Source organism: Pyrgilauda ruficollis, unplaced genomic scaffold, assembly GCF_017590135.1.
Source record: "Pyrgilauda ruficollis isolate IOZ18807 unplaced genomic scaffold, ASM1759013v1 scaffold176, whole genome shotgun sequence".
In the NCBI taxonomy this organism is placed as follows: Eukaryota; Metazoa; Chordata; class Aves; order Passeriformes; family Passeridae; genus Pyrgilauda; species Pyrgilauda ruficollis.
The window spans coordinates 207,274-231,944 of record NW_024516542.1 but is presented as its reverse complement, the minus strand read 5'-3'; the positions used below and the strand labels follow the sequence as shown (position 1 = coordinate 231,944).

The window sequence follows — 24,671 nt, the reverse complement described above, 5'->3', positions numbered from 1 at the left end:
TAAAGCCCTACATCCCAATTCTAAGAAGTCTTATCTATCCAAGTTCTTTCTTCAAATGATTTTTAATGCAGTTGTTTGCCCCAGCTAATCATGATACATGTAAGGCATAAAGAATAATCTAGTAACAGGGGAAACTTATAAATTCTTACAGTCCTTACTCAGGTAAATTTCCCTCAGTGAATAGGGATTATAATCAAGTGATACTTGCATCTTCTGGTTCACAGTTTGAGTATTTAGAGACCTTTCAATTCAGTGCTAAAAATGATGTTAGAATGCAATGAAGAGATATTCACAGTCTTCTGCCCTGTTGCTCACTTCCTCACATTCTGCTTGTTCTCTCACACACAGGTAATAGTCACGTAATGGCAAAAAACAATCTTACGGGCAGCAATAAGTTGTAGTGGGAATACCCCTTGTGATCTTTTAATTTTTATAGGCTGATTTTTGCTCTGAAGCAGGTGGAAGAGCTCTGAGTTCATCAGTTGTTGGTTATATGTACAGAGTTTTTTCCGAAGTAAATTTCAGAATGAATCTGTTAAACACCTCATTTTCAGGAACAATATTGCTATCAAGATTCATTTTGTTGGGTTTGCCTAACTCTGGCCTCTTCTGATGCTGTCCTAGGGTGACTTTATGATGCTTCTGTCCCCAGTTGTCTGTTCTGTTTATGCTGGATAATAAGTTCTGCATCTTTAAGACTTGTTCCAAGAGCAAAGGGGAAGAGAAGAAGCACAGAGTTTGTTTTCAGAAACTTCACTTGCTCCCCTCATCCTGCTCCTGGACGGTGTTGTCTGCAGCACGGACAGACAGACAAGTGGGAGAGAGCTCTCCTTTGCTTTTAGTTAGTTTTTTTATCTAGCTGAGGCAGAGAAGTTCCCTGGACTGTAGTTTTTCTTTTTTTGTAACTGATCAGCCCTGCTCTGGACTGAAAACCCAGAAAAACACCTGGAGCTCACAGCTGTGGCCCACCAGGGCCTGGTGCTGAAGGGACTGATAAGAGACTGATCAAGCTGAGCTACATCCCATGACCAGGACTTTCTGAATTTGTCATCTCTTCAGAACAGTGAGAGGTTTTATTGTTTGATATTATTCATTTTTTATGCTTGTGAATACTTTGTTAAATAAAGTGTTTTTTCCACTTTTGTCCAAGGAAATATTTTCCCGAACCAGTAGGGAGAGGGGTTGCTTGAATCTTCTTTCTAGAGGCACCTCTTTGGCAGTTTCCTCCCAAATTTGCCCTAAACCAGAATAGATGCCAAACTAATAATACCCTTATATTGATTGTTGCTCACATTACATGTTTATTTTAATGGCTTTCACTATAGCCTTCTAGACGCTTCTATTCTGTCTTGCAAAGCCCATGCTTCTTGGTTCCTTGATTCTTTAGAAAATCCAGTTTTGGATTTATTTGCAGAATTCATGGTGTAGAGTTTTGGGATTGTCTTGAGGACTCCTAAAGTGCAGCCATGGAAGTAAAGGAGATAATGAAAAAGAAAAATCATCATGATCAGAACACATATGTAATTTCATGCTGTTTTGCCATAAACCTGGCGTTCATCATAGTAGATTAGAAAGGGACATACAGGTAGTATCACAGCCAAATAATGACTGGAGAGAGCTGTAAGATTGCTGTAGTGGCAAGTTAATGTAAATTTCATTAAGAAAATGTCAACCTTAAGCAACTGAATACAGTTCAGTTCAGTCAATATATTAAGGTTCAAAACCTCAAAAAATTCTGAAAGCAGAAATCCACATCATGTGTGAGATAACGAAGCAGGATTGGGGATGAGATGGGATGGCATATGCAGATGTTGCACAATCCCAAAGATACCCAACCACTTAGGAAACAGGTTTGGCATAAGACTCTGATGACAGGGAAAAGTTATGGTAACTTGTGTTACTTGGATCTGCGAACTGTACAATTGACACAGAGCTAAGCAGAAGAATGAATTCAGTCAGAGAATTGTTGTCCATGTCACAACAGAAGAGCTATTATTGTGATCATAATACCGCAGAAAACAGCAAAAGAAAGAAATTGGAGGTGAGAGGACAAATTTCTGTGAGGAAAAGTTGGCTTAGAAATGGGTTTAAGTTACATGAACATCAGTATTAAAAAAAACATGTAAGAACCAGGCAGGTAAGGAAGGCTGTAGTAGAAATGCCATTCATGTCTGATTAAAGCAATAGTGAGAAGAAAGTTTTTCTAATATCCTGTGTAAGGATAGAGTAGCTTACTACTGTTTTCTCCTTCAGTATGTAATTATACACCAACTGAAAGACCAAAAATCATGGTAAAGTCCTCAAGCAGATGAGAATAAAGTTTAGTTCTTTGTCTCCTTGTAAAACTGAAACATTCAATAACATGGAAAAGAGCATAGATTTTTTTTTTTTAATATCAACTCAGTGGATGGCTTTCAAACTGCTGTTGCCAAAACTGAGAGGATGCTTTTCATTTATATTATTCAGTTTCATGCAGTGAGAGTTGTATAGGTGCTGTCTGATGGTTGCCAGAAAATCCACACAGGGGTCCCTGAGGAGCCAGAGAATGAATGGGAAAAGTGGGGGAGGAAATATAAACAAAACAAAATTTAAAAGGTAATTTTTAGTGAAAGGAAGGAACAAAGGAGCAAGTTCAGTGTATGAAGAAAGAAGCAAGTGGAAGTGCCATAGATGAAGTAAATGACCTTCACTATGTGTGAAGGCTCACATAGCATCTTCACAAAATATGTAGCTTTTGTTATTGTGTTCTGTGCAATTAACAAATGTTCCTCAGCTCATTGAGGGGAGCAATGCACTTGAGCTGAAACGCTGTGTATCACCACACCTGGAAGTAGTGCTTCCAGACTATTGAAGAGAGCAGCTGCCTGTGTGATATCCACAGGGATCTAACCATGCTCTCTGCTCCTGCCTGAGAGATAAAAGACTCACTGCCTCTTCAGTTTCTGTGCTAGATGTAGCAAAAAAAAAAAAAAAAAAAAAAAAAAAAAAAAGAAATTGTGTAATTTCTAAGAGGTGCAGGTAGTAAAGAAGCGTGTTACTTCTCAGGTGGAAGTGTGGCAGTTTGGTAACAACTTGCTATGAATTAGTATTTATTGGAGGAAGTAAAGTGTGTTTATGGTGACAGTTCTCAGCACATTATCAGGGTTTTGTTGTACTGTTTAGCTAAATGTCATCTATTAATATTTCAGTGAACAAGGACCCATGCAAAACCCAGCTGGTTTAATATAATCAGTCATTTTACATAGTAAACACAGGCTTTCCTAGACACAGCCCAACTCTGTTTTACAATTACTTTTATCTGCCTACTGGGACTGATATTTTAGTTCTGCTTCCCACATTAGTGATGTAGAGTGCTCCATATTTTAAACTGATACACTGCAGCATGCATGCAGAAGAATGTCCACATTGCAATATGGCTAGACAAGCAATGTACAGTCAAACACGGTGCTCTAAGCAAAATTATTTTAATGAAAAGCCTTCTATTCAAATTCTACTTATTGCCATTCTCATCTGACCTCAAACTTCAAAAGTTAAATTTTGTTGCTGCTGGAAGTTTGGAGTGAAAAAACATCCTGAAGGAAAACTTAGTTTTGTATAAGAATGTTTTTTCTCTTTATTTCTTTTCACTGTCCTTCTTTTATATTGTTGAAATTTCCTCTAGTTTTATCAAAATTGAGTTATTTTGGCTAACATTTTGAAAGCACATCAAATTTTGCATGCCCTGAAAACCCAGTCAGGTCAAAAAATACCAGAAGTTCTTAAAATTGATCTGTTTCAAACATCACCATTGGCTTTTGAATATCACAGGAGAGCCAGAGGCTCTCAGGGTTTGGATTAACTAATTACTTTCAATTTGTAAACCTCTTGTGCTATTTTAAATAATTATGTGATTCACTACTCTGTGAGTTGAATTCTGTACACTTAAAGTGGGTATTATCCTCTGTCTGTGGCTGGAAGCAAACTAGCTTGTATTCTTGCAGCAGCCAGGCCTGGGAATAGCTCTCTCAAGTTGCAGATGGAGAGTACACAAAGCATTTTGAAACCTTTTATTTTGTTTTGTGCTATCATTTATTTTTATCTGCTCTTCACAGTTAAAACTGATCTTTTTCATGAAACATTTTGAATTCCTTGTCTGAGATGCCATTTGAGCAGATAGTTTCACAGAAGTTCATTTGCTTGTGCAGGGAAATTAGACTTGTATGAAATGTTACTCTATGCCAATTTAGCACAGAATTTCAGGATGTTTTTGCCCAAGAGTGATTATAAGTATTTTAAAAGGTCATTTTTCTGGATAAAAGGAGGTATCGTGTCAACCAGTTAACATATTTAAAATGCCATTCTCAGCAATGTGTTTAATGAAAACTAATTTAGTAAATCCTCTCATTCTGTCACCAAATGGTTCCTGATTCTCTTCCTATAAACAAAGAGATAGTTCTCTTAAGGACAGTCTTTAGAGGAGGTTTAATTATTTGTGTAATTGACCCTGAGATCCCTTTGTGAAAAGCACTGAATAAACACATGAGTATTGTCTTTATCTAAATTAAGAAGAGGATAATTCCACCTAAACTTACCTTTGACACAAAATGGTTTTATTTGAGGAAGCATTCTTTGGGTGGCGTCCCATTTCAAGACAGCTGAATCTTTACAGCCTAGGTGTAATTTAACTTCCATTAATTTCGATGTTTAATTTTTTAAGGGAATTATTTGCTATATTTTTACCTGAATCAGGCACATATAAATCATATTCACAGTAAATAGATGGATAATTTCAGTATTAACATTATTCCAGTTGTATATAGCTAGTAATTATAACAAAAAGTGTGGTGGTGGGGTTTTCATAAATTATCTCAAAATGTTGCATCATGTTTTTTTAAGGATTCCATGAGCTGCAGAGATTTAACCACGATTCAGTTACATCATTGTGTAGGCTTTGGACTTGCTATGATTTAGTTACACTTTTGTTTATTCAGACATTTATGCGGCACGTATGTTTTCAAACCATTCTCACTGTAGCAGCAATTTTCCAACTACTTTGTGTGAGAAAGCAATCTTTAAAATTGTCCTCAGTCTGTAGAACTTGAGAAGGGGAAGAATTATATGAAGAAGACCTCAAAGATGAAGGCCAAGTTTGAAGCTCTGTTTCATTAATACTGGATGGCAGGAAGGGACCCAAGTCCTAGATAATGAGGAAGGAGGCACAATTTTTTTAAAGCTATCTGGTGACAGGGAAAACAAAAATTCAGCTGACAAATGAGCAGAGTTTGACCTAGCCTTTTGACCTTTGACAATCAATCTTACCTGCTGCTTTATAAAGAATTATAGTTGTGCCGCTCACATTTGACTCTGGATCTTTACTATCCTTCCTTCCTTCCTTCCTTCCTTCCTTCCTTCCTTCCTTCCTTCCTTCCTTCCTTCCTTCCTTCCTTCCTCCCTCCCTCCCTCCCTCCCCATATTCCAAGCCTGTGCACCTTCCTCCTGTAAATATTCTGTGCACTGTGCAGTGTCCCTGGCACAAAGACATGTGGAACAGCTGGTAGCAAACCTAATGCTCCACAGGGCCATTCTGGAATGTCAGTCAAGTGGGTCACTGGGCTGTGCAAGACAGAACAGACTGGGTCTTTTTGAGAACACTCAGCAGGCTCCTAATGTCATCTTATGTCTTATAGAAAAGAAAATAATGAAATTGTTAAATATAAGCTAGCTTTGCTTAATAAGAGTGACAACACAATAAAGATGATATTTGATTCCATGTAGGAGCTATGAAAAAGGCAGGAAGAAACTAGGATTTTTTTGACTTGTTATAGTATTTCATTCTGTTTTGGTTTGGTTTTGACTTTTTTATTTGAAGTTTTATTTCTGTGTACTCTACTAAGAATCTGCATACCTTCCTTAATGGAAAGGACAGGAAGTCTAAACAGTAGATGACTGCTGTGTTATCTATTAAGGGTAGCAAAGCAAGTGCTGAGCAGCATTAGTGGCACAACTGAAGCAAAGAAAGTCATATCCAAAAGACGTAGAGCTCTTACAACTATGTAAGTAAAGGCTGCATTTTCCTCATTGTTTCAGAAATGCAAATTCTATTACACTGTCCTCATTGCTCTATGAAACCTGAAGAAGAGTTTGGTCTTGCTGGCTTCGTCAACTGTGTTGAAATTTATATTTTTATTTGTAGTATTTTTGTTTTTAGATACTAAAGGTAAGGCTACTCAGTAAGGACATCTGTAATGTAATCTACCAGCTGCAAGAAGTAACCATTAGAGGTTTTTAAGGGTTAGAGGATGTCTGTGGGGAAAAAAGGCATCTGAGGGTTTGGGGTTTTTTCCCAGTGCCAGTGATTTCTATGGAGATAATACCAGAAGAAAATCGTGGTTTATCTTTTTTTTTTTTTTTTAAAGTTGCATACTGTAAAATTTTAAAGGCACATCCTTGATACATACCTCCATTACTGAACTCTCAAAGCTTTAGGCAGCTGATGGACAAGCCTCCCATTTATGTTATGGTGTGAATGCATTTTTGCCCTGTCATGTATAAAGACAAAAGAAATGCCTTGATTTGTCTTCTGCCTTTTTAGACTGGGAAGAAAATTATGCAAAATATGGAAAAGAACAAGTCACAGGCCTGCTTTTCGCTGGATTTTTCATGATCAGGTGGCTGTAGCCAGCTAGGCTGGACCTTGTCTCAGCTGCCTTTGTATATTTTGCACTTTAAAAGTAAGTGCTAAGAAGAATAGCTCTTTTCTCCTATTTTGAGCTCCAAGAAGGAGAGCTTATGTGTACCTAGTCTATGTAGTCTTCTTGTTTAGAGAGTATTTCCAAAACACCTTTGTGGCTGCTCTCTCTTTGGCCTTTTGACACTTGTTATGTGTTCTCTTACAAAAAAATGACTGAATATTCCTTGCACAGGCTTTATAATGCATGAAGGTTTTTCTGGCATGTATAAATGTCATACCTATATGTGAACATATAAAATCTACTCAGATTTCTTGGTTTATTACTATGATTGCTTGTACTATGTTTGGAAACCAAGCAAGTCTTAGCATTGCTGGTCCTGAGAGCCTGAAAAATATTTTACTAGGGTTTAGGAAGAGGGAAAGAAGGGACAGTTGCACAAAAGAGGGAGAGGAGTCTCCAATTCTCATTTGTCCTCCTGTAATTTGGGAGGCATCATTTGTGTATGAAGGAAGGAGGCTCACACAATGGCTCCAATTTCATAAGCACCATAAAAGTCTAGGCACAAAGCAGCACAGTCTTATTAGCGGAGGAAGTGAGGTCAGTAGTCTTCAGCTTCTTAACAAGATGATAGAATTTATGAACCATCACAGCAGCAGGATGTGGTTGCCTGCAGACTATTCATATAACAAGCCCACTGGGGTCCTATAATTAGTGCCCTTGAATTTGTTTTCCTTTCTTTATTTTCTTTTGTCATTCTTCTGTTTCTCTCGCCTAGCTTCCTGCATTGGAGGAATCACTTTATTATTTTTGATGCCTTGTTGGTGACATTTTCTTTTGGATTTTTCTTGTCATTATCATTAACTAGTTTAGTTTAGGTAGTTCCATTGGTGTGTCTCTGATTATAGAGGTGCTCACAGAGGTGTGTGATGAAAACTAAGTATTAATATTCCAGAAAATCTGGGACTGGTGTTCAGTCTGAGGTATCCTTTCAATCCAGTGTGAGATAAGTGCCTAAAATGTGTCTAGGCTGAGAGTTCAGCTTAAAAGACATCCTGCTTGTTGCAGATTTCAAAAAGTTCTATGAGCTGCTGGGAGTAAAAGCATTACCTAACATTATTAAAAAGTAAGAACAATGGGTGCTTTTAAATAATTTATCTCTTACTAACACCATGTAGGTGGTAGTTCTACAACAATCTTTTCCATAGGGAAATAAAATTTTGTGTACCTTTAACCCCCTTCTTTTTGAGGATTTTGCTGCACATTGCTGTACTTCACTAATTTAGCTTCCTGTGGTGAGGGAATTAAAGTTTATTATCTCTCTTTTTCTTTTATAAAACAGGAAAGTGAGGGATTGAGATTAACTGCTGTGCCCAAGGTGGTGCAGGTCTGGTAGGTTGAGAAATAGGAAGTGGATTCCCAGGTGCTGATCTTTATGTATAAGACAGTCAGTCCTAAATCCCTGTTTCTGTTCTGACTTGTTCTGTCATACAGGGTGTTTTTTTAAATTTTTTTCCTAATTAGGAAAGCTGTGCTTTGTATCATGGAACCACAGCATCCAGATGGGAATAGTATGTGTCAGAACAGCATATTTAATTATTTATAACTGCTTTCTTTGTTTGATGGTTTGATTATTATTTATTTTATTTTTCTACCCAAAGGTTTGATCACTTAAACAGCCTGGAATCAAACATTTGGCAGTGTTTACAAATTATGAAAGTGGTTTCTGATTAAAGTTTTGTGTGGGAAAATTAAAGTTGCAGATCAGTACATAAGCCAATGGCATTCTTCTGAATTTCAGCAGGAGAGATCTGCTCTGTATTCATAGCCATGCTGGCACAAGATGCAGGTGGTGCCTTACACATTTTCCCTGTGGTCTTCTCTGGGCTGTTGACGGGGGAACACCGAGTGAGATGCAGGTCTGCAAGACACCCATTAGACAGTGCACAGCAAAAAGGCCACTCCCAACTGCAGCTGAAGAAAGTGACAGAATCATGCAGACATCTAAACCTTATCTATTTTGCAGATATATTGTGATCAAGTCTGAAAATCATTGTTATATCAGTTAAACCAGCAAAGTTCCTGGCTGAAGCTACTTTGCATGAAGTCAGATGTCATTTCACTGTGAGATATGATTAAGAGGTGCTAGAATTAATCTATTTAATAATATTTCAGCATTAAAAAAAAAAGAAATTACTTCTGCTTTTGTCTGTATTGATCTGTGTACCAGTGTTGATTCACAAATACCAGAGGTGTTATGTTCTTGGCTTCCACTCTTAATTTTCCAGTGTAAAACCTGAAAACTTAAGATGCTTGCCTGGCATTAGCTTCTTTATGAGTTGAAAATCCATGTGATCCATAATCCAGATACATAAAATGGTCACCAGTTTATTCTGCAAACCTCTTAATGAAATCTTTTGCGCTGGATGATTGCTTAAAGAACACTAACCTCCACTTATGGGTCTTATATTTTTAGCTATTTCCTGGTACAGTTCTCAAAAGGTCTACTGATTGAGTAGGTATTGGCAAAAGAACATCCCTATACATCCCTGAAAAAACGAAGGCAGGAATTTACACATCTTTTGCACAGCTTTTTATCACAATCACATTTATAATATTATTTTCTGACAATAATGTTTAGCCAGATTTGCATTTGCTTCAGTTCTCTGGTGAGGATTCAAAGGTGAGAATTGCTGGAGTGCCATGAAAATTCCATAAGCTATAAAGAAGTAAATGTGTCTACAGCTGGTAGAGAAGAGAAACTGTTGGGGCCTTATGTGACAAAGAGAAGGTTATGCATGAGAGGAACAGTGGTTGAACACTGGAGATGATGGTCATAGGAGTTGCCATAGCCTATAGAAGGCTGGAGGCCCTCTGTAGAGCTGGTCTTTCCAGGCAGACTTTAGACAAACATGAGTCCAAAACTGGCCATATTTTTGAAGATTGTGGGAGAGAGGAAGAAAAGGGGAAGTGTTGTGGTCATGTTAAGATGGACCTGGCTCTGCCTCAAGGATGGAGATGAAAAAATAGTTTGCCCCATGCTCCCTGGCACTTGGGTGGAAAATCAAAGGGACCCATATTCATTTCATCTTCATTGAAAACACACAGTAGAATAAACATTCATAGTTGGCAAATGGAAAAGTTTTAAATTGATGATGGAAGAAACATTCATTTCCAAGCTTCTGACCGAGCTATTAAAATCAACAGAGTAAAGACAAAATCCCTGGCACTGAAAATGAAAGGAACAGTCTTTGTATCTACTTAGTTAAAACTTGGCAAAACAAATCTAAAGTAGTGGTTTCATATTTCCGTGTGCACTAACTGTGCCAACTTTTGTTCTCAGGGTTGCCATGACAGAAAGTTTATCCCACTTGCTCAGTGCTTTTTCCACTAACTTTTAAAATTAGAAGTTAATTTAAGCAAAAAGCTAGATCTTGTATTGGCACTGACATGTATTTCTTTGTTTTGTACTGTTGAATGGTCCAGGTTTTTCATTAAAATACACCTTTTTGAAACAAGCTCATCTCCATTTAATTGGCATTGGAGTTAGTATAGTAAATATAGTAGTGATGTTTTAGGACAGTAAATATTGTAGCGATGATTACTACAGTAACGGTGTAGTATTTCTACCTACACTAGTCAGTGGGCTCTTGCGAGAGAATGAGAAATTCACTAATTTCAAAAACAAGGGAATTTGCGAACATCAAATTCTTTCCTCTTGCCCACCACCCCCAAACATCATTATCTATGGCTATACATTAGCAATCCATTTCACATTATGACGAGTATTTTCATTATCATAAAAATGTTCTTAATTCTCTACAGTATGAGGTAGCCCTTTCATTATTTTATGAAAAGGTGAAATATAACAGAAGAAATTTTAAAAGAAAATTGCGGTTGTTTGGAAACTTCACACAACCCAGATGCATCACTGCCAATATGCTTTTATAGGGTGAATAAAATATGCCTGTTCAGATACATTCTCTTATGAATTTTCTGTATTTTTAGAGCAAATTCTGGAGGATTCTTCTATAATTCTTAAAAGGATGCTATTAATAGCAGGTGTATTTAATATGAGTAATAGCCTTAATGCATTGGTAATATTCTGTAGTGTCATTGAGATTTGATATAGTTAACAGAGCTGATGAGACACAAACTCTTATTTAAAATATTTCATTATTCTGAATATTAAAATTAGGGCAATGTTGCTTTAAGGAAGGCTAGCTTTGTGTTAGTTTTTTCTGAGAATCACAGGTTAGCAACCAAATTCAGCTTTTCTTCTATTAGCTAGTCTGGAAAAACAAGTATTTTCATTGATAAGGGTATTAGTTAGCTACTGCATGAAAAAAGGTGTGAATATTCTGTTCAGACTGAATATATGTACATAAACAGTGAATAATTTTTTAATATCTTTTTCGCCAATCCAAAATTCTTCCTTTACATCCTTTTGATTTTGTTCTCCTTCTATAACTAGGAACTCTGGCTCCATGTAAATTAATAAATTATTTAAGTGGAAGTTCTTTTATTAATGTCTATGTGTTCCTTTCAAATTAAAAATAATTAACCTTGAAGAAGAAACATAAGAGCCAAAGTAAGATCTAGATGGAGATTTTGTAAAGGACTGCTCTTAACTGCTACTTTTCAGTGTTCAAAAATGTACAAGTTACCAAACATTATGGGGTTTCCTATGTGCTTTTGGAAGTCATGAAGTGTACAGTGCATTGACTGGGCAGTGCAATGCAGCTGCTTTTCTGGACTCCCCAGTCCTTCTCTTCATCTGTGCATGGGTCTCATCCTAACAGAAGTGTGACTGACTTCACAGCCTGTGAATGGGGATTGACTATAAAATCTTCTCCCTAAATCTCCCACCCAAATTCTTTACTGATGAATAGTAGAATATGTAGCAATATGTCAATAACCAGGTTGCTTATTCCATTGGTGAGCAGGAAATTAGTTAAACGGGTGCACATAAGCACCCAAAGAGCAGCTAATTCACTGTTGCTGCACAAAGGTGATAGGTGCCAAGCACAGTCAAACTAGGAGTAGCATCTGAAGCAGCAAGATGTTTGGCTGATGAGCTGTAGAGACTGTAAAGAAATCTCATATGCAGCCACTCTCATTTTACTGCAAACTAAAACTGAGCAGTCAGTCCATCTTGCCAAATACCAACTGCACAGTCTAGAACCATTGCTTCCCTATTGTTTATCTTCATTTTAAATCTCTCTGCAAGTAAAATAAACTAGAAAAAGGGATATAGGCAGATTGCCTCGAACTGACCTGTAGTCAGCTTCAATATCACAAAAGAAAACAGCTACAGGTACTATCATATGTTTTGAAATGCACATCACTAAATTTAGTGGTTTTAATTATGCACGGTGTATACTAAAAATCATGGAAGATTCTTAAAGACAGCAAAACAGAGCTACTGTGAGTCAACAGTAGGCAAACTGCAAGCACCTTGCTGGTGGTACATACATTCCGGAATAGCTTGTGGTATGACAGATTACCAAATTAAAGTTCACCTCCCAGCTCTTCTATAATTTCTGGTGTGGAGGTAGTTGCATAGTGTAGAGAAACACTAATCCCTTTTATAAAGAAAGAACACCTCTATCTTCTGCTCACATAGTGATGTTACAGCATCTAGCACAGCACCTCCTCACCATCCTGTGCTTGAGATTGTTTCTGGACCACAGCTAATAAAGCAATGCCCCTTGTGACACAGACAAAGCTTTTTAGTCCATTTTTATTCTTCTGTGCCTGGTGAAGAATATCACATTCAACATGGTACTGCATTTATGTCCCAGCTGTTGATGAGTAGCGTTCAGTCCCTAAACAGGGATAGGGAGCATTGCAGCCATGTGTTTTCTTTTGCTTTGTGTTCTCCCCCACCTTTTTTACCCTGTTACTGCTATTTTCAATTTTTCATGTCTTGGTAAAAGCAGATGTTCAAGGCCATATCGAGAAAAACAGGGCCTGTTAACAAGGTTGAAGTTCAAGTCACTGCTCCAGCAGAGAATTTGTGTGCAGCAAGGTAGAACTGCCATTTTTGCACCCGGTTCTTGTACTTGTTATTGTAGTTTTATTGATTGTAAAGAAAAGAAGAGGTTTGTGCTGCATTTTTTCCCTTTCTCCTTATAGTGTATATGTTGCTGTTTTCTGAGTCATTCCATGGCCTCTTCTCACTGCTGTTCAGCTAACTTCTTTGGCTGCAATTCATACACAAAACCAGAATTTACAGGTGCTTGACTCTTAGAGTTCTTAATAGAAAACAGATTTTCAAGTCTTTTTCTTTCAGAAAAGACTGGAAGTGAAAATTGATAGAAACATGGTTACAATGAGCATCTGAGACGTGAAAGCAAACACTCATACCAAGTCACCTGCTGGATACTGCAGCCTGTATTGCTTCCCTAGGTTGAGGCTGGGATATTGTGACATTATCCTATGCCATTCCCAGGACACTTTCACAAACTCAGCATACAGACCAACCTTTTAAACCACAAATATTTTGATCCACTATTTGATCACGTTATTAAAAAACCTGCAAACACACACATGTGCAAAATACCCAGTACATTTCACTTACAGTAATTTTGGTTAAGGAAACATCACTCACTTCAAAGACTCCTTGAAGAGACTTCTTGTAATTCCCAATCTTCATAGAACCATTGCTGAAGCTACAACTGGGTAAATATTTCTTTGTCCAAAGAGCCATTTACCATAAACAATTATAGAAGATACAATTGCAGATCTATTACCTGAAAGAATGCAAAATCACTCTGAAACCACCAAGCTCCTCTTGATGAGACTTTGCCCCAAAGCCTCACATAGGCACACTGTCAGGAGAAATGACAGTATACCTGGTGGACTGGGGACCTGTGACGCTCTGAACTGTAGGACAGGGTTCTGCACAACTTCTTCCAAGGCTTCTGAGGCTGTATGTTGTTGCACTGCTTTTTCTGCAAGTATTGCTACTTTGAGTACATCAAACACTTAATCTGCATAAGTTCCATCAAAATTATGATTCCCATCAATATTAGAGCATCTGAAAAGTAAAGGAGAGAAAAAAAAGCTGCAGTTTCTCTCATTAAAGGTTGTATATGTACAGAATGCCCAGATTTTGTCTTATGTCCATTGTAAATCATGGTCATTGTTCTGAGTCAGCAGACTGTTGTTTCAAAGTTAATTTATTTGTGTCATTCATCCATTCCCTGTCATATCCCTTCAGCTGTGAAATCTTACATTGGGTTCTGTTGGCCTTTAAATTATAATCTTTTCACTGTCTATTAGTTTCTTGCTAAGGAGTCCTGAAGATTTTTTTCCCATGAACAGGGGGGTCATCTTAAATTCTGGCCCACAGGAACATCGTTATGGGCTCAATATGGCCTGGAAATCCACTCTGTAGGAATACCATGCCACTTAAATGGATTTTTTTATTCTGTTCTTAGAGAGTCTGGGACTGGTTCTGCAGTCTGTAATTAGAAAACTGCTTTTATCTGGCATAAGGACCTAATTGGAAGATCCTACCCCCAATCTGTGAGTCATGTTTTCACAAAAAAAAAAAAAAAAGGCTGGTAAAATTTAGAAATTTAGCATATCTAGATTACTCGTTTGACACACAGACTTTGGCATTCAAACACTTACAGTGTTGTCATACTATGCTTAATCGCCTGTCTGAATAAGAATCCCAAGACAAGTCATCCTGATTGGTCTCCTGTGTCTTGATGATATCCCAACTCCAGTTAATGTTTCAACCATTTGTACAGTATGAGACCTAAGGTCCCATTTGAACTGAGAAAGTAAATGGCTTATTAAAGTCTACTTTCTCCAGCTTGTTCTTGCCTTTGGGCATTTTCAATAGGTTAATGCAATTTTTACAATACACTCAGGGAACTTTACTCAGAGAGTATTGTCATAAACTAGAGGAAAATAGCCCCAATTTGAAATTATTCCAAATATCCAAATATACTTGTCCTGACATTTAGTCAAGCTCTCCACCTTAGAACTTTTTCTTCTTCTTTTTATTTTTTTTTTTTTTTTTTTTTTTTTTTTTTTTTCTTTTCTCAAGATTTTAGTGGATTATAGTACATTTTAAAGTTTGGTAAGGAAAAAAAAAGGTCAGATTTATTTAATGCAGTGGATCATTTTTCAGGGAAGCTCCAGCATTCATCAAAATGTAGAAACACCACAGGCACCATATAAATTATGATGGTTTTCTTCTTAATACTTCCTTTTTATTGCCTACATTCTTTAAAGTGAATTTAGTGCTCATGAACAATGCTGGATGCAACAACACTAGAACATGAAGTCCTCTGTTTATCTGCAGAATTGGTGCAGAGGACTATTGGCAATGCAAGTTTCTCCCCTGTCCTGGATTAGGGCAAATCTGAGAGAAAACCTCCAAAGGGAACACACGATTGGGGATACAAGCATCATAACCTCACCCTAGGACATCCCCATAACTCCATCTGTGTTTTGCAGCTGTAACCTTGAGGGATCATCTTTAGGAACAAGGAGATGACTTGATCCATGTACTCTTTCCATTCTTAGCCTCTCTGCTGGAAGTGCAAATAAAGATGTCAATTGATGCTATTCAAGACCATAGTATTTTTGATCTTCTTCATTAGATGTTGTAAGACCATCAATTTATTACCTTGACCATGTAGCAAACTTCTTCCAATGCAGGCAGGCTCTCTGTGGATATCTGTGTATGAATAAGACTTCTATACATTAAGTACATCTTTTGTATGGTAGAAAACATGCAAAAGCACCATTAAAGTGCAATGACTTTTGTTCCCTATATTGACCTAGGCTGAATTTGAGCAGTGATTTAGAAATAATATGCTCTGTATCCCAGTACTAATCTCTTCAGCCACAAGTCCAACCCTTCAGGGATTTTTTTTTCACAAAGAGGATGATAACATATTTAAAGAACTCATATGTTACTCTCAAAAAGAAAATCCGAGCATATGGAAAAACACGGGTATTTGGCTAACCTACCCCTCATTACCCAGGAGGGAGAGAATGTAAATGCGGGCTTGCATTAGGTTGTTCAGTGTGTGTATTCAATCTTTAGAAATCTGTTTCAAAGAAAAGAAAGGCATAAACCTCATTAGAAGAGAAACAACAGGGTGGAAAAAAAAGCGAGCCATGTCAGTTCAAACACAAGCCCAGACGCTAAAGTTAGTTATACTTTTCAGTTTAAGGCAATGCAAATCCATTCTCCATTACAGGGGAAGTGGAAAAAGGCATTAAGCCCTTGAAATGGCAGGAATCAAGTTTTGTGCTCAGTCAAATAGTAAAAGGTTTAATGTATGATTTTCTTATTTTTAGTCTGTTGTGCATTGCATCAAGGCACTGAAGAACAACTTTGCAATTACGTAAATAGGAGGAGAGAAGCTAGAGCAGCACAATTGTTTGTAAGCTAAAATTGTTTCTTATTCCTCCTACCCCTCCTTCTTCTTTACACAGAAACAAACATGCACAAAACATTAACAAAATAAATCAGAATTTATATGAAGGTTATCCACAAGAGCAGATTCTAGATACAATTTGAATCCCTGAATATTAATTTGATCTTCTGCCAAACGCTATAGAGGTCTTAAGAATCTGAGGTTATATTGTAAAGGAAAGATAAAAAAGGAGTCCTAATTTTAAATTGTTTTCATTATAGAAACATTTGTGAGCACACTTTTGTTCCCTGCTTTTTGGAGAATCATGATTAAACTTTAAAATGTATGTTTTAACGTAAAGTAAAACCAGGGATATTCCCATACTTATGTCACAATATGTTAGCCAGAGGCAGCAAGGAATTGCTACTATTTTCCATTAATCAGGCTTGAGAAATGAAGACAGAGCCTCTTCAGTTTGCTCACTACAACAAATCTTCACTCATTCCCCTGTCATGGATCAGAATGCTTCTTTCGGCATGGTTGCCTCAGAGGTGAATTTTCCCCATTGTAACTCTTTATTTGGCAGAAGGGCATTTTCATTTCATTTTAGTTTCCTGTGTAGGTAACCAGCAGAGGAATAGAATATGAAATGACACATTTTGTGTGAATATTGTAAATGCATGGCAACACTATGCCTGAGGAATTCCTCAAAGAAAGTCAAGGAGGAGTATATACCTTAGGTCTTAACTTTGTCTGATCCACAAAGTAGCCTGAGATCTGTGACAAGTATTGCTGTAGATGACCTAGGGGATCAGAAAGTTTGCTTTCACTGCCTCTTGACCATTGATTTCCACCACTTAACTCCATGCCTCTTATTCTAATCAAATGCTTTTGATACCATGAGTAAGTATAATTTGCTTAAAGTAGGATCATAAACCCTGGGGCGATCTCATGGAAAGTCTGCCACAACACCACAGCAAGCAAGAAGTTTGTTGAACCGTAGGTTTTGAAACCCCATGCGCCATTGTTTCTTCATAGAAATCAGTTATATTTACCATCATCTTGGATCCCTGGTGTATATCCAAGATGTATTTTTTTAGGGAGAGTTGAAATGTCATGCAGCTTTTGTGGATTTTCCTCACAGTTTTTATTGCTCGCATACATTTTTAGTTGTGTTTCTCTTTTAAAGTGATGTACTTTATGTTGAACTTTTTAACTATAAAAATAACTTTCTGCAATTCTTTGCAAGCCTTTTTAATTCTTGAATGCAATTGTGAAAATAGCACTTTTCACTAAAATATGTCAAATTTTTACCCAGCTGTTAGCCAGTAAGTCATAAAAAAGATTCCTGTGAGGTAGGCAGTGCATGTTATCTTTTATACATGCAGACATAGCACTGTTGTACCACCTGAAATTCTATCAGGCTCCAAGCTCTGCAGAAAGTGACAAATTCTAGACAGGTATACTATTTATAATGGATGAGCTATGCAAGCAAGCTCTGGGAGTTGGATTGGATTTGATTGCAAACAATAACATGACACAACCCCTGCTGTGGATAGCACACACATTGCAAGAGGAAGTGCAATCTGGCAGCATGAACACCAGACTACAAGCATGATCCAGAGCCCTAAATCTACCTTCATGGTACACCTACAGTGTTGCTTTCAGAACACCTTTTCTGATCCAACATTCCTTCTTCCAATTCCTTATCTGTTTGTTTAGCAACAGTGTGTTAAACAATCATACCTCTCCAAGCCACTTCAATGCAATTTATAGCTCAACATGATGATGGGCTTCAGAGAGGCTTTTTAAAGGAATGACATGAAAACACAAGAAGTTATTTGAATAATTTTGTGCAGTTGCTGGCAGTAAACTTGGAAACTTTTCCATGAAGTAATTAATCAGATTATCCTTCAGGGAATATCTTCTACCCCAGCAAGAATGTTTTCATTTTCAGTACAAAAGTGGATGGTAGAATATCTATCTTCCTGCTTTCACCAACATTCAGGTATTGAGCAGTACTGAAAGTAAAGCTTTTCTAGTCCTAGATGCAAAGGTTTTGTCTCCTCCTGTCCAATTGTGCACACACAACATAAAATGGTCCCTCATTTCTCTTCATGAGCCATGTGGATTAGAAGTTACGCTTCTGTGGGATGTCATTTAATTCATTCCTGTGTTGAAGTCTGTGGATGCAGTAAGGGTCAGTTTGAAGTCTTGGTTCTGGTTATCAGTGGTTCATCCAGTCTGCTAAGCTATCACAGTTCGTGAAGAAATGGTCTGCACAATAGAAAGAGCTGGTCTAGATTTCTTTTTTCCTTGTGGGAATGGTAAGGGTATTTCTGCCTCTACAGATAGAATTGGTGAATGGTTTTCCTTGCCATCTGAGATGATTCATGCTATGAATCATTAACTAATCTATGCAGTTGCTTTGTTGTATAACCACCTTCTTTGTTCTCATATGCCTTGAATTATATTTCCACTCACGATCATGTTGGCTTTGGGGCATTTAGGTACAAATTCTCATTGGGAAATTGATGGGAGTGTTCCCTTACTTCTCCGGGGTGATTTCTTTTGCATGAGATACCATGCATGTTTTTAATCTGATGGTCACTCTGCTTTGTGGTGAAACACAAAACTTCTATGAGTAATTTTCTTGATAGTAATACGTTGGTATAATCAGTCCTCCTTTGTATTATTAGAATTCTTTGTTGAAGTCACATACACATGGCTATAATTCTTGTTAAAGCATATTTCTAGTTTGATTCCTGCATCTGATGAAAGAAAATTTAGAGTAGCTATAAGCATGGGAGTGGAGAGCCAGCAGCTCTTCCTATCTAGTCTTATACTTTTTCTTCTTACAACCTTTTCTGGTTTACCCTTTATGCCTCATCTTTCTCCATTGTGTTTTTTCTTATTCCAGTTTATGGCTCATTGATTTCATAAGTTGCACCAAGACCTCAGGTTAGGCCTCAGGGCATAGACATCTAGAAAGCTGAAATAGGGATGTCGGCATGAAAAGAAAGTGGAGATGACATGGCTTTATCTGCCAGTCCACAAATAACTTGGTCAACAGAGTTTCTGGCCATGAAATCTGAATACCATTTAAAAAATAACAAATTTAATTCATTCCCAATTTACTTTTGTTTCTCTGGATAGAAAGTAGAATACAGGGTGGTGCTGACAAAGCAGTATACAGAGCAAAAAATATCATAATGACCTTGGCAAGTTGTTTCTCTTGGGATCTTATAGCTAACTAATTCAACCCTTAAGATGTTGATTAGCATCTCTGTGGCTGGAGACCAAGGTGATTTATTCAGGGCATAATCCCAGAAAGCCCCAGTCTTCTATTATGCTCTTGCTGTGGTTTAAAGCTGTTCTTCCTTAGTGACATCCCTATGACACACTTCCTGTCTTCCTGAATTTAATGACTATCCTAGTCAGTTTGAAAGTGTGTCTGGGAAATAAAGTTTGCCCTTTGTGCCAGCAGGTGGATGTGAGCACCTCCAAACATAATGTTTGAAGCATATGCTAGCAAAACACAACAGATCTTAACTATCAGGAGTAAGTGAGCAGTGCAAGTTACAAGAAGGAATTTATAGCTTTTAGATGTGAATTATAAGAAGCAGGTTTTTTTCAGAGAGACACACATATTATTAGATATTTTTTGCTCCCTTGGCATCGCACAAGAAATTTCACAGATGAATATTTTATTTCCTAATACCTACTGCGTAATGACATGACAAAGTTCTTTTTAGAGTATCCTTTATTTTATGACTATGGCCTTCTCCGCCTTTACATAACAGCACTGGGTCATGTTGTGAGTTCTTGCTGTACTTACAAGTACAGTGACAATCTGTTCCTCTCTTCTATAGAAAGAAAATATTCCCATTGGTTTCACTGGTAAGCTTGTGTGAGCCCCTCCTGGTCAGCTCTGAGCCCCATACTGTGGGCAGACCTAGCTCTTTCAAAGGTTTGCTTTCATTGCCCCTAGGGTAGTCTGGCTCTTTACTACAGAATTACACAGGCAAAATCACAGGTTATTATTGATGGGAACATTTCCTCCCACATCCTGAAGTCTAGGGCCAGCTATCCTCTAAGCAGTGTGTCCCTCAAAGTAACAGAACCAGAATTTTATCCAGAATACTTTTAAAGCAGTAGGTATTTACTGAAACTTGTATGACTCCCTTCCCTCTCTTCAATTCACAGCTACCTCATCTCTGAACTCCCAGCTTCAACAGCTTCAGCATCTTCAGCAGCTCCAGCATCAACAGCAGCAGCAGCAGCAAAGCCAGCAGCAGCAGCAGCAAGCTCAGCAGGCACAGACTCCACAGCCAGCACAGCAGACTCAGCAATCACAGCCACAGCCATCAGCACCACCACAGGAGAACCAAACGCAGTCCCAGAGCCAGAGCCAGCAACCTCCAGCCTCACAGTCCTCCAGCTCCCCTCAGAAACCCAGCCAGTCACCAGGGCATGGCCTTCCATCTCCTCTTACTTCACCAAATCCATTGCAGGTAGGATACTACATACAAATCCCTAAAGGTCTAAAAACTTGTGCATTCTCTCTCACTGCAAGGGGAAACAAAGCAAAGGCCACACCTTCTGACCACATAGATTGAGCAATTCTACCTTATATTACTCAATCCTTATGGGCATTCAGCTTAGAACAGCTAAAGACCTGATGAACCAGAACATACCTAATGATGGTTCTAGGATGCTGCTTCCTGAAGAGTAAATGTCTTTTGCTTTTAAAGTCTCATGTCATAAAACCCATAGAAAACTTTAATTCTCTTTCCACAGATTCATCATGTGACATTCACAAAAGACATTTGCCCAGCAGTCACCTTTATGATAACTTAAAGAGGGTAACAATATTAGCAGCTCATTAGGGGATGATCCTGAGTGTCAGCTTCTGCTAATGGACATGTGCAAGGTGTGGATGTGTTACCTCTCCTCTTGAAATCACAGTCCTAATTTTTATCCTGCTAATAATCAAATACTTCTGTTAAGGTTTTTAGTATAGGTTCCAAAGCTAAGGATGCCAGTTAGTGCCATTCATTGATGCTCACTCATTGGAGTGAGTTATTTTTTAATGGTTTAACATGGTTATTTTTTAACGGCTCAGCAGGTACCACATCCATACTGCTGCTCAGCTCTGCCCATCTTAGAAGTTCTGGGAAGAAACAGGAGATCTCTGGTCCAGTGGTCCTATTTTCTTAGAGCTGGGTGTTCTTGCACTACATGTGCTGTGCTACATTCACACTGTGCAAGAACAGCTTTGACTGTACCCATAAGTAGTGTGATTCTGAACACCAGGGTAGTCTGTGGTGTGGAGTCTTATTCACTAGGCAGTGAAACTGCATTTAGAAACCAGAAAAGTCTCTATCAACTTTAGTCTTTAAATTTTGAGACACCACTTAAAATATTCTATCCACACTGATGGATTTGGATCCATTTCCTGCAGAAATAAAACTGCATTAGCTTAATAATTAAACAATCCTTTTTTAGACAATTAAGGGAATTGGTTTACAGGAAGCTTTTCTTGCATGTGGCCAGTTAAACCTTCATTAATCTGAGCTTCAACTAAATTGCATCAAATCTGATTTTTTAAAATGGTTTAGATAATAGACTTAAAAGTCTGCAAGAGATGTGTCCTTGCTTGCTGAACTTTTTCTTAGAGTAAAGAATAATGCTTCTAAAGCTTCTTCTCTGTATTGTCTTAAGGACTACATATGCATCACTTAATGCCCCATCTATCTTGTTAGTGAGTGCTTTGGGGCTTTTTTGTATGCAGATTATTGACATTCAGAGACACAGATATTTTCAGGGGACCTTCTGTTACATTTTATTGTCTTGGTACATCTGTAATGTATGCACACTAACTATACACATGATATTTTGCGAAAACAGACAGCTAAATATTGTGTTTCAAAAGTCATTAAGTTCTACAAACAAAGGGAATGCACACATAAATTAGAGTTGGAGTTGGGAAGAAGTTGGATTATCTCAGACAACATACCTCGAGAGGGTTGTATTAACTGAATCTGAGGTCTTAACTCTTGCACAGCCCTTGGTCCCAAAGTAAATCCCAGATGAATGTTAGTATTTTCAGTCTCTGTGATCATCCAGGTGCTTTCAACTGTTAGCTTCCCTGGGTCACCTCTCATTTTCAGAAGTACAATAAAAGTAAGTAAAAGTTTTCGTGTTAGATGCCAATGACAATACTTCCACATAGATACCTTGGCATATCTCTCTCTTTAGCATCCTCATGCTCACAATTACCTAGCTGAGGGCAGTCTAGAAGTGGCAGACAACAGAAGTGAAAGAAGGGAACCAAGTACTCTGAGGTGTTTTTGGTTCAAATACTATCCCTTGAACGTTTTAGGAATTGGGATTAAACTTAATGAAATACACCAGTGTGAGAGATCTGGCATTTCCCCTGGGCTGAGCTCAGCCAGTGCTGCCAAGCCAGTTGCATGTCTGGTTCACTTTCAGAACAGTAATGAAGGAATTAGAAGTCATTAGGTGTTAGTTCTGGCTCAGCATTAAAAACTTGCTAATAAATTGTTGGATAAGTAGTTTTAATAGTTTTTCCTCTCTGATCCTCACCATTTAAATAGCCATGAAATCCCGAAGTTTGTTCACAGATACAAATACGCTGTGTACCGACAATCACACGAGAAGCCAGAATTGAGCACACTACTTCAGCCCTCGCCTTAAGCAATGTGTGTAGGGTCATTACTTTGGTCTTCTAGACATCTCATTTTCTACAGCAAGTTCAATACTGCTTAAGCTTCCCTAGAAGTAGTTAAAACTTGAAGCATGCTCTGTCATATTACCAGGAATTCTGAGACACTTTTATATGCAAACAAGTGACACCCAGAAATATTTCCAGAGGAACTCATGTTTTACTTTGTGTTTGGTTGTTTGGGTACTTTTCTAAATCAGAGCACTGGTAACATCTCCTCCATGAAATTTGTCTTTCCATTCTAAATCCTGCAGAGAAAGGCTGCCTTACCCTTGTACATCCATCTTAAGGATTGGATCTGAAATTGTTTTCTTTCACACAGGCAGATTATGAAAAAAAAACAAAAGGAGGGAGCACATGTTTGGCAGCAGTTCCTCATAATAGCTGCTTAGAATGCGGATTTTTTTCATGTTCAATGCTCCAACATAAAAATCAACCTGAAACAAAAGTCAGAGGTAGTATGTCCTCTAGGGTAATGTTCTTTATGAACTAGAGTGAAATGGATTTTGTTTGAAGAATATTAAGGGAATAAAGAACAACCAAGCTAAAGTTTGACAGCTAAAATTTCATTTCTGAATTCTTGACTTTTTTTTCATGTGGGCTTTATCCTCTTACATTATTCAGGATCTGTCTGAAAGATATTAGTTTAAAAAAATGCAACCTCAAAAAATTGTCACAGAAAGTCAGTAATTCAGGAGGATGATTGTGTTTGTTTCAAAAAACTGAAGGATAACAGCAATTACATCTCAAAATGTACAGATGCTGTCATGTCCTTCAGAAGGTAAATTAAATGAAAGTGACTTGCTTAGATATACCTGGGTGAGGTACTTTGCTAGGTGATCAGAAATTAATAATGCAGGTGCAATGTATACCAGCTAAAAGTCTCAAAATTATTCATGTCAGATTATTCTGTAATAATTTTACCACTATTCTTTAAAGGATTCAATGGACTGGACTGTAGTTACAAAACTACTTTTTATGGGGTCTTTTAATGATTGTGTAGAAAGATGTAAAACCTCCTTTTAGGTTCCAGGATATTAATGTTTTGCTAACATTAATGAAGATGCTCCAGATTTACAGTGATAAAATCCAAACACAGCAGAACCAGGGTCATTGTTGATTTGCAAGAGACAACAACCAGAGAAGAATTTTTAAAAGCTGAGCTCTCTTTCAGGAAGTGGTGGGTTAGGCAGATGACAGAAGATTTTCATCCCATCCTTCTAAAATGGTGAAGTTCCTCATAAAGATAATCACAGTCTGATGTTTATTTTCATTGCGTCAATTGATTGAGACAAAGGAATCCAGAGGCAAAAGACAACCTTTCTCACATTGTAAGGTGAGGACTTCAACACCTTTACTTCTGGGAAAATATACCTCTCCAAATATGCTTATCCTGTGAATGTTTAGTGTTATTACATGCAAAACATATGGGTTCTTGAATGGGCAGCATGTTGCAACTTCAAAGGACAGATATCTCTGTAAGATAGAACATCTTACAGAGTTTCTATGCAATTAAAATTTTGGAGTCATAAGAACTTGATTATATGCAGTATAAAAACAGATGAGCTTAGTAGTAAGTAGCTAATTATTCTGCTTGACTACCAGAATAAGGCACTTTCTACCAGCAAAATATATCTAGGTGGCTCCAAAAAAAATGGTTCACTTCTGGTGCTGACTCTCACTGTATATTTTTGAGATATGGATAAGATGAATGTACACATAGCCAGACCTGCAAAGGGAGTGCTGCACTATAGGAATAGAGGAATTCTCAATGACTTCTACTGTTCTGTTTGTATGTGAATAGGAACAGACAAACAGGAAATCCCCCAGAGATTTTCCTACTGTAAAATTATTCTGACTCTTTTC

General features: G+C 37.7%; 1 protein-coding gene across 2 annotated transcripts in view; it reads left to right on the top strand.

Moving 5' to 3' along the window:
- POU6F2 (POU class 6 homeobox 2) overlaps nucleotides 1-24,671 on the top strand; it is a 312,059-nt gene that overhangs the window by 196,636 nt on the left and 90,752 nt on the right. For both annotated transcript variants that reach the window (XM_041464251.1, XM_041464253.1), the window contains exon 5: nucleotides 20,264-20,571. In XM_041464251.1, the coding sequence (XP_041320185.1) occupies nucleotides 20,264-20,571 (308 nt within the window). The remainder of the gene's footprint in view (nucleotides 1-20,263; nucleotides 20,572-24,671) is intronic.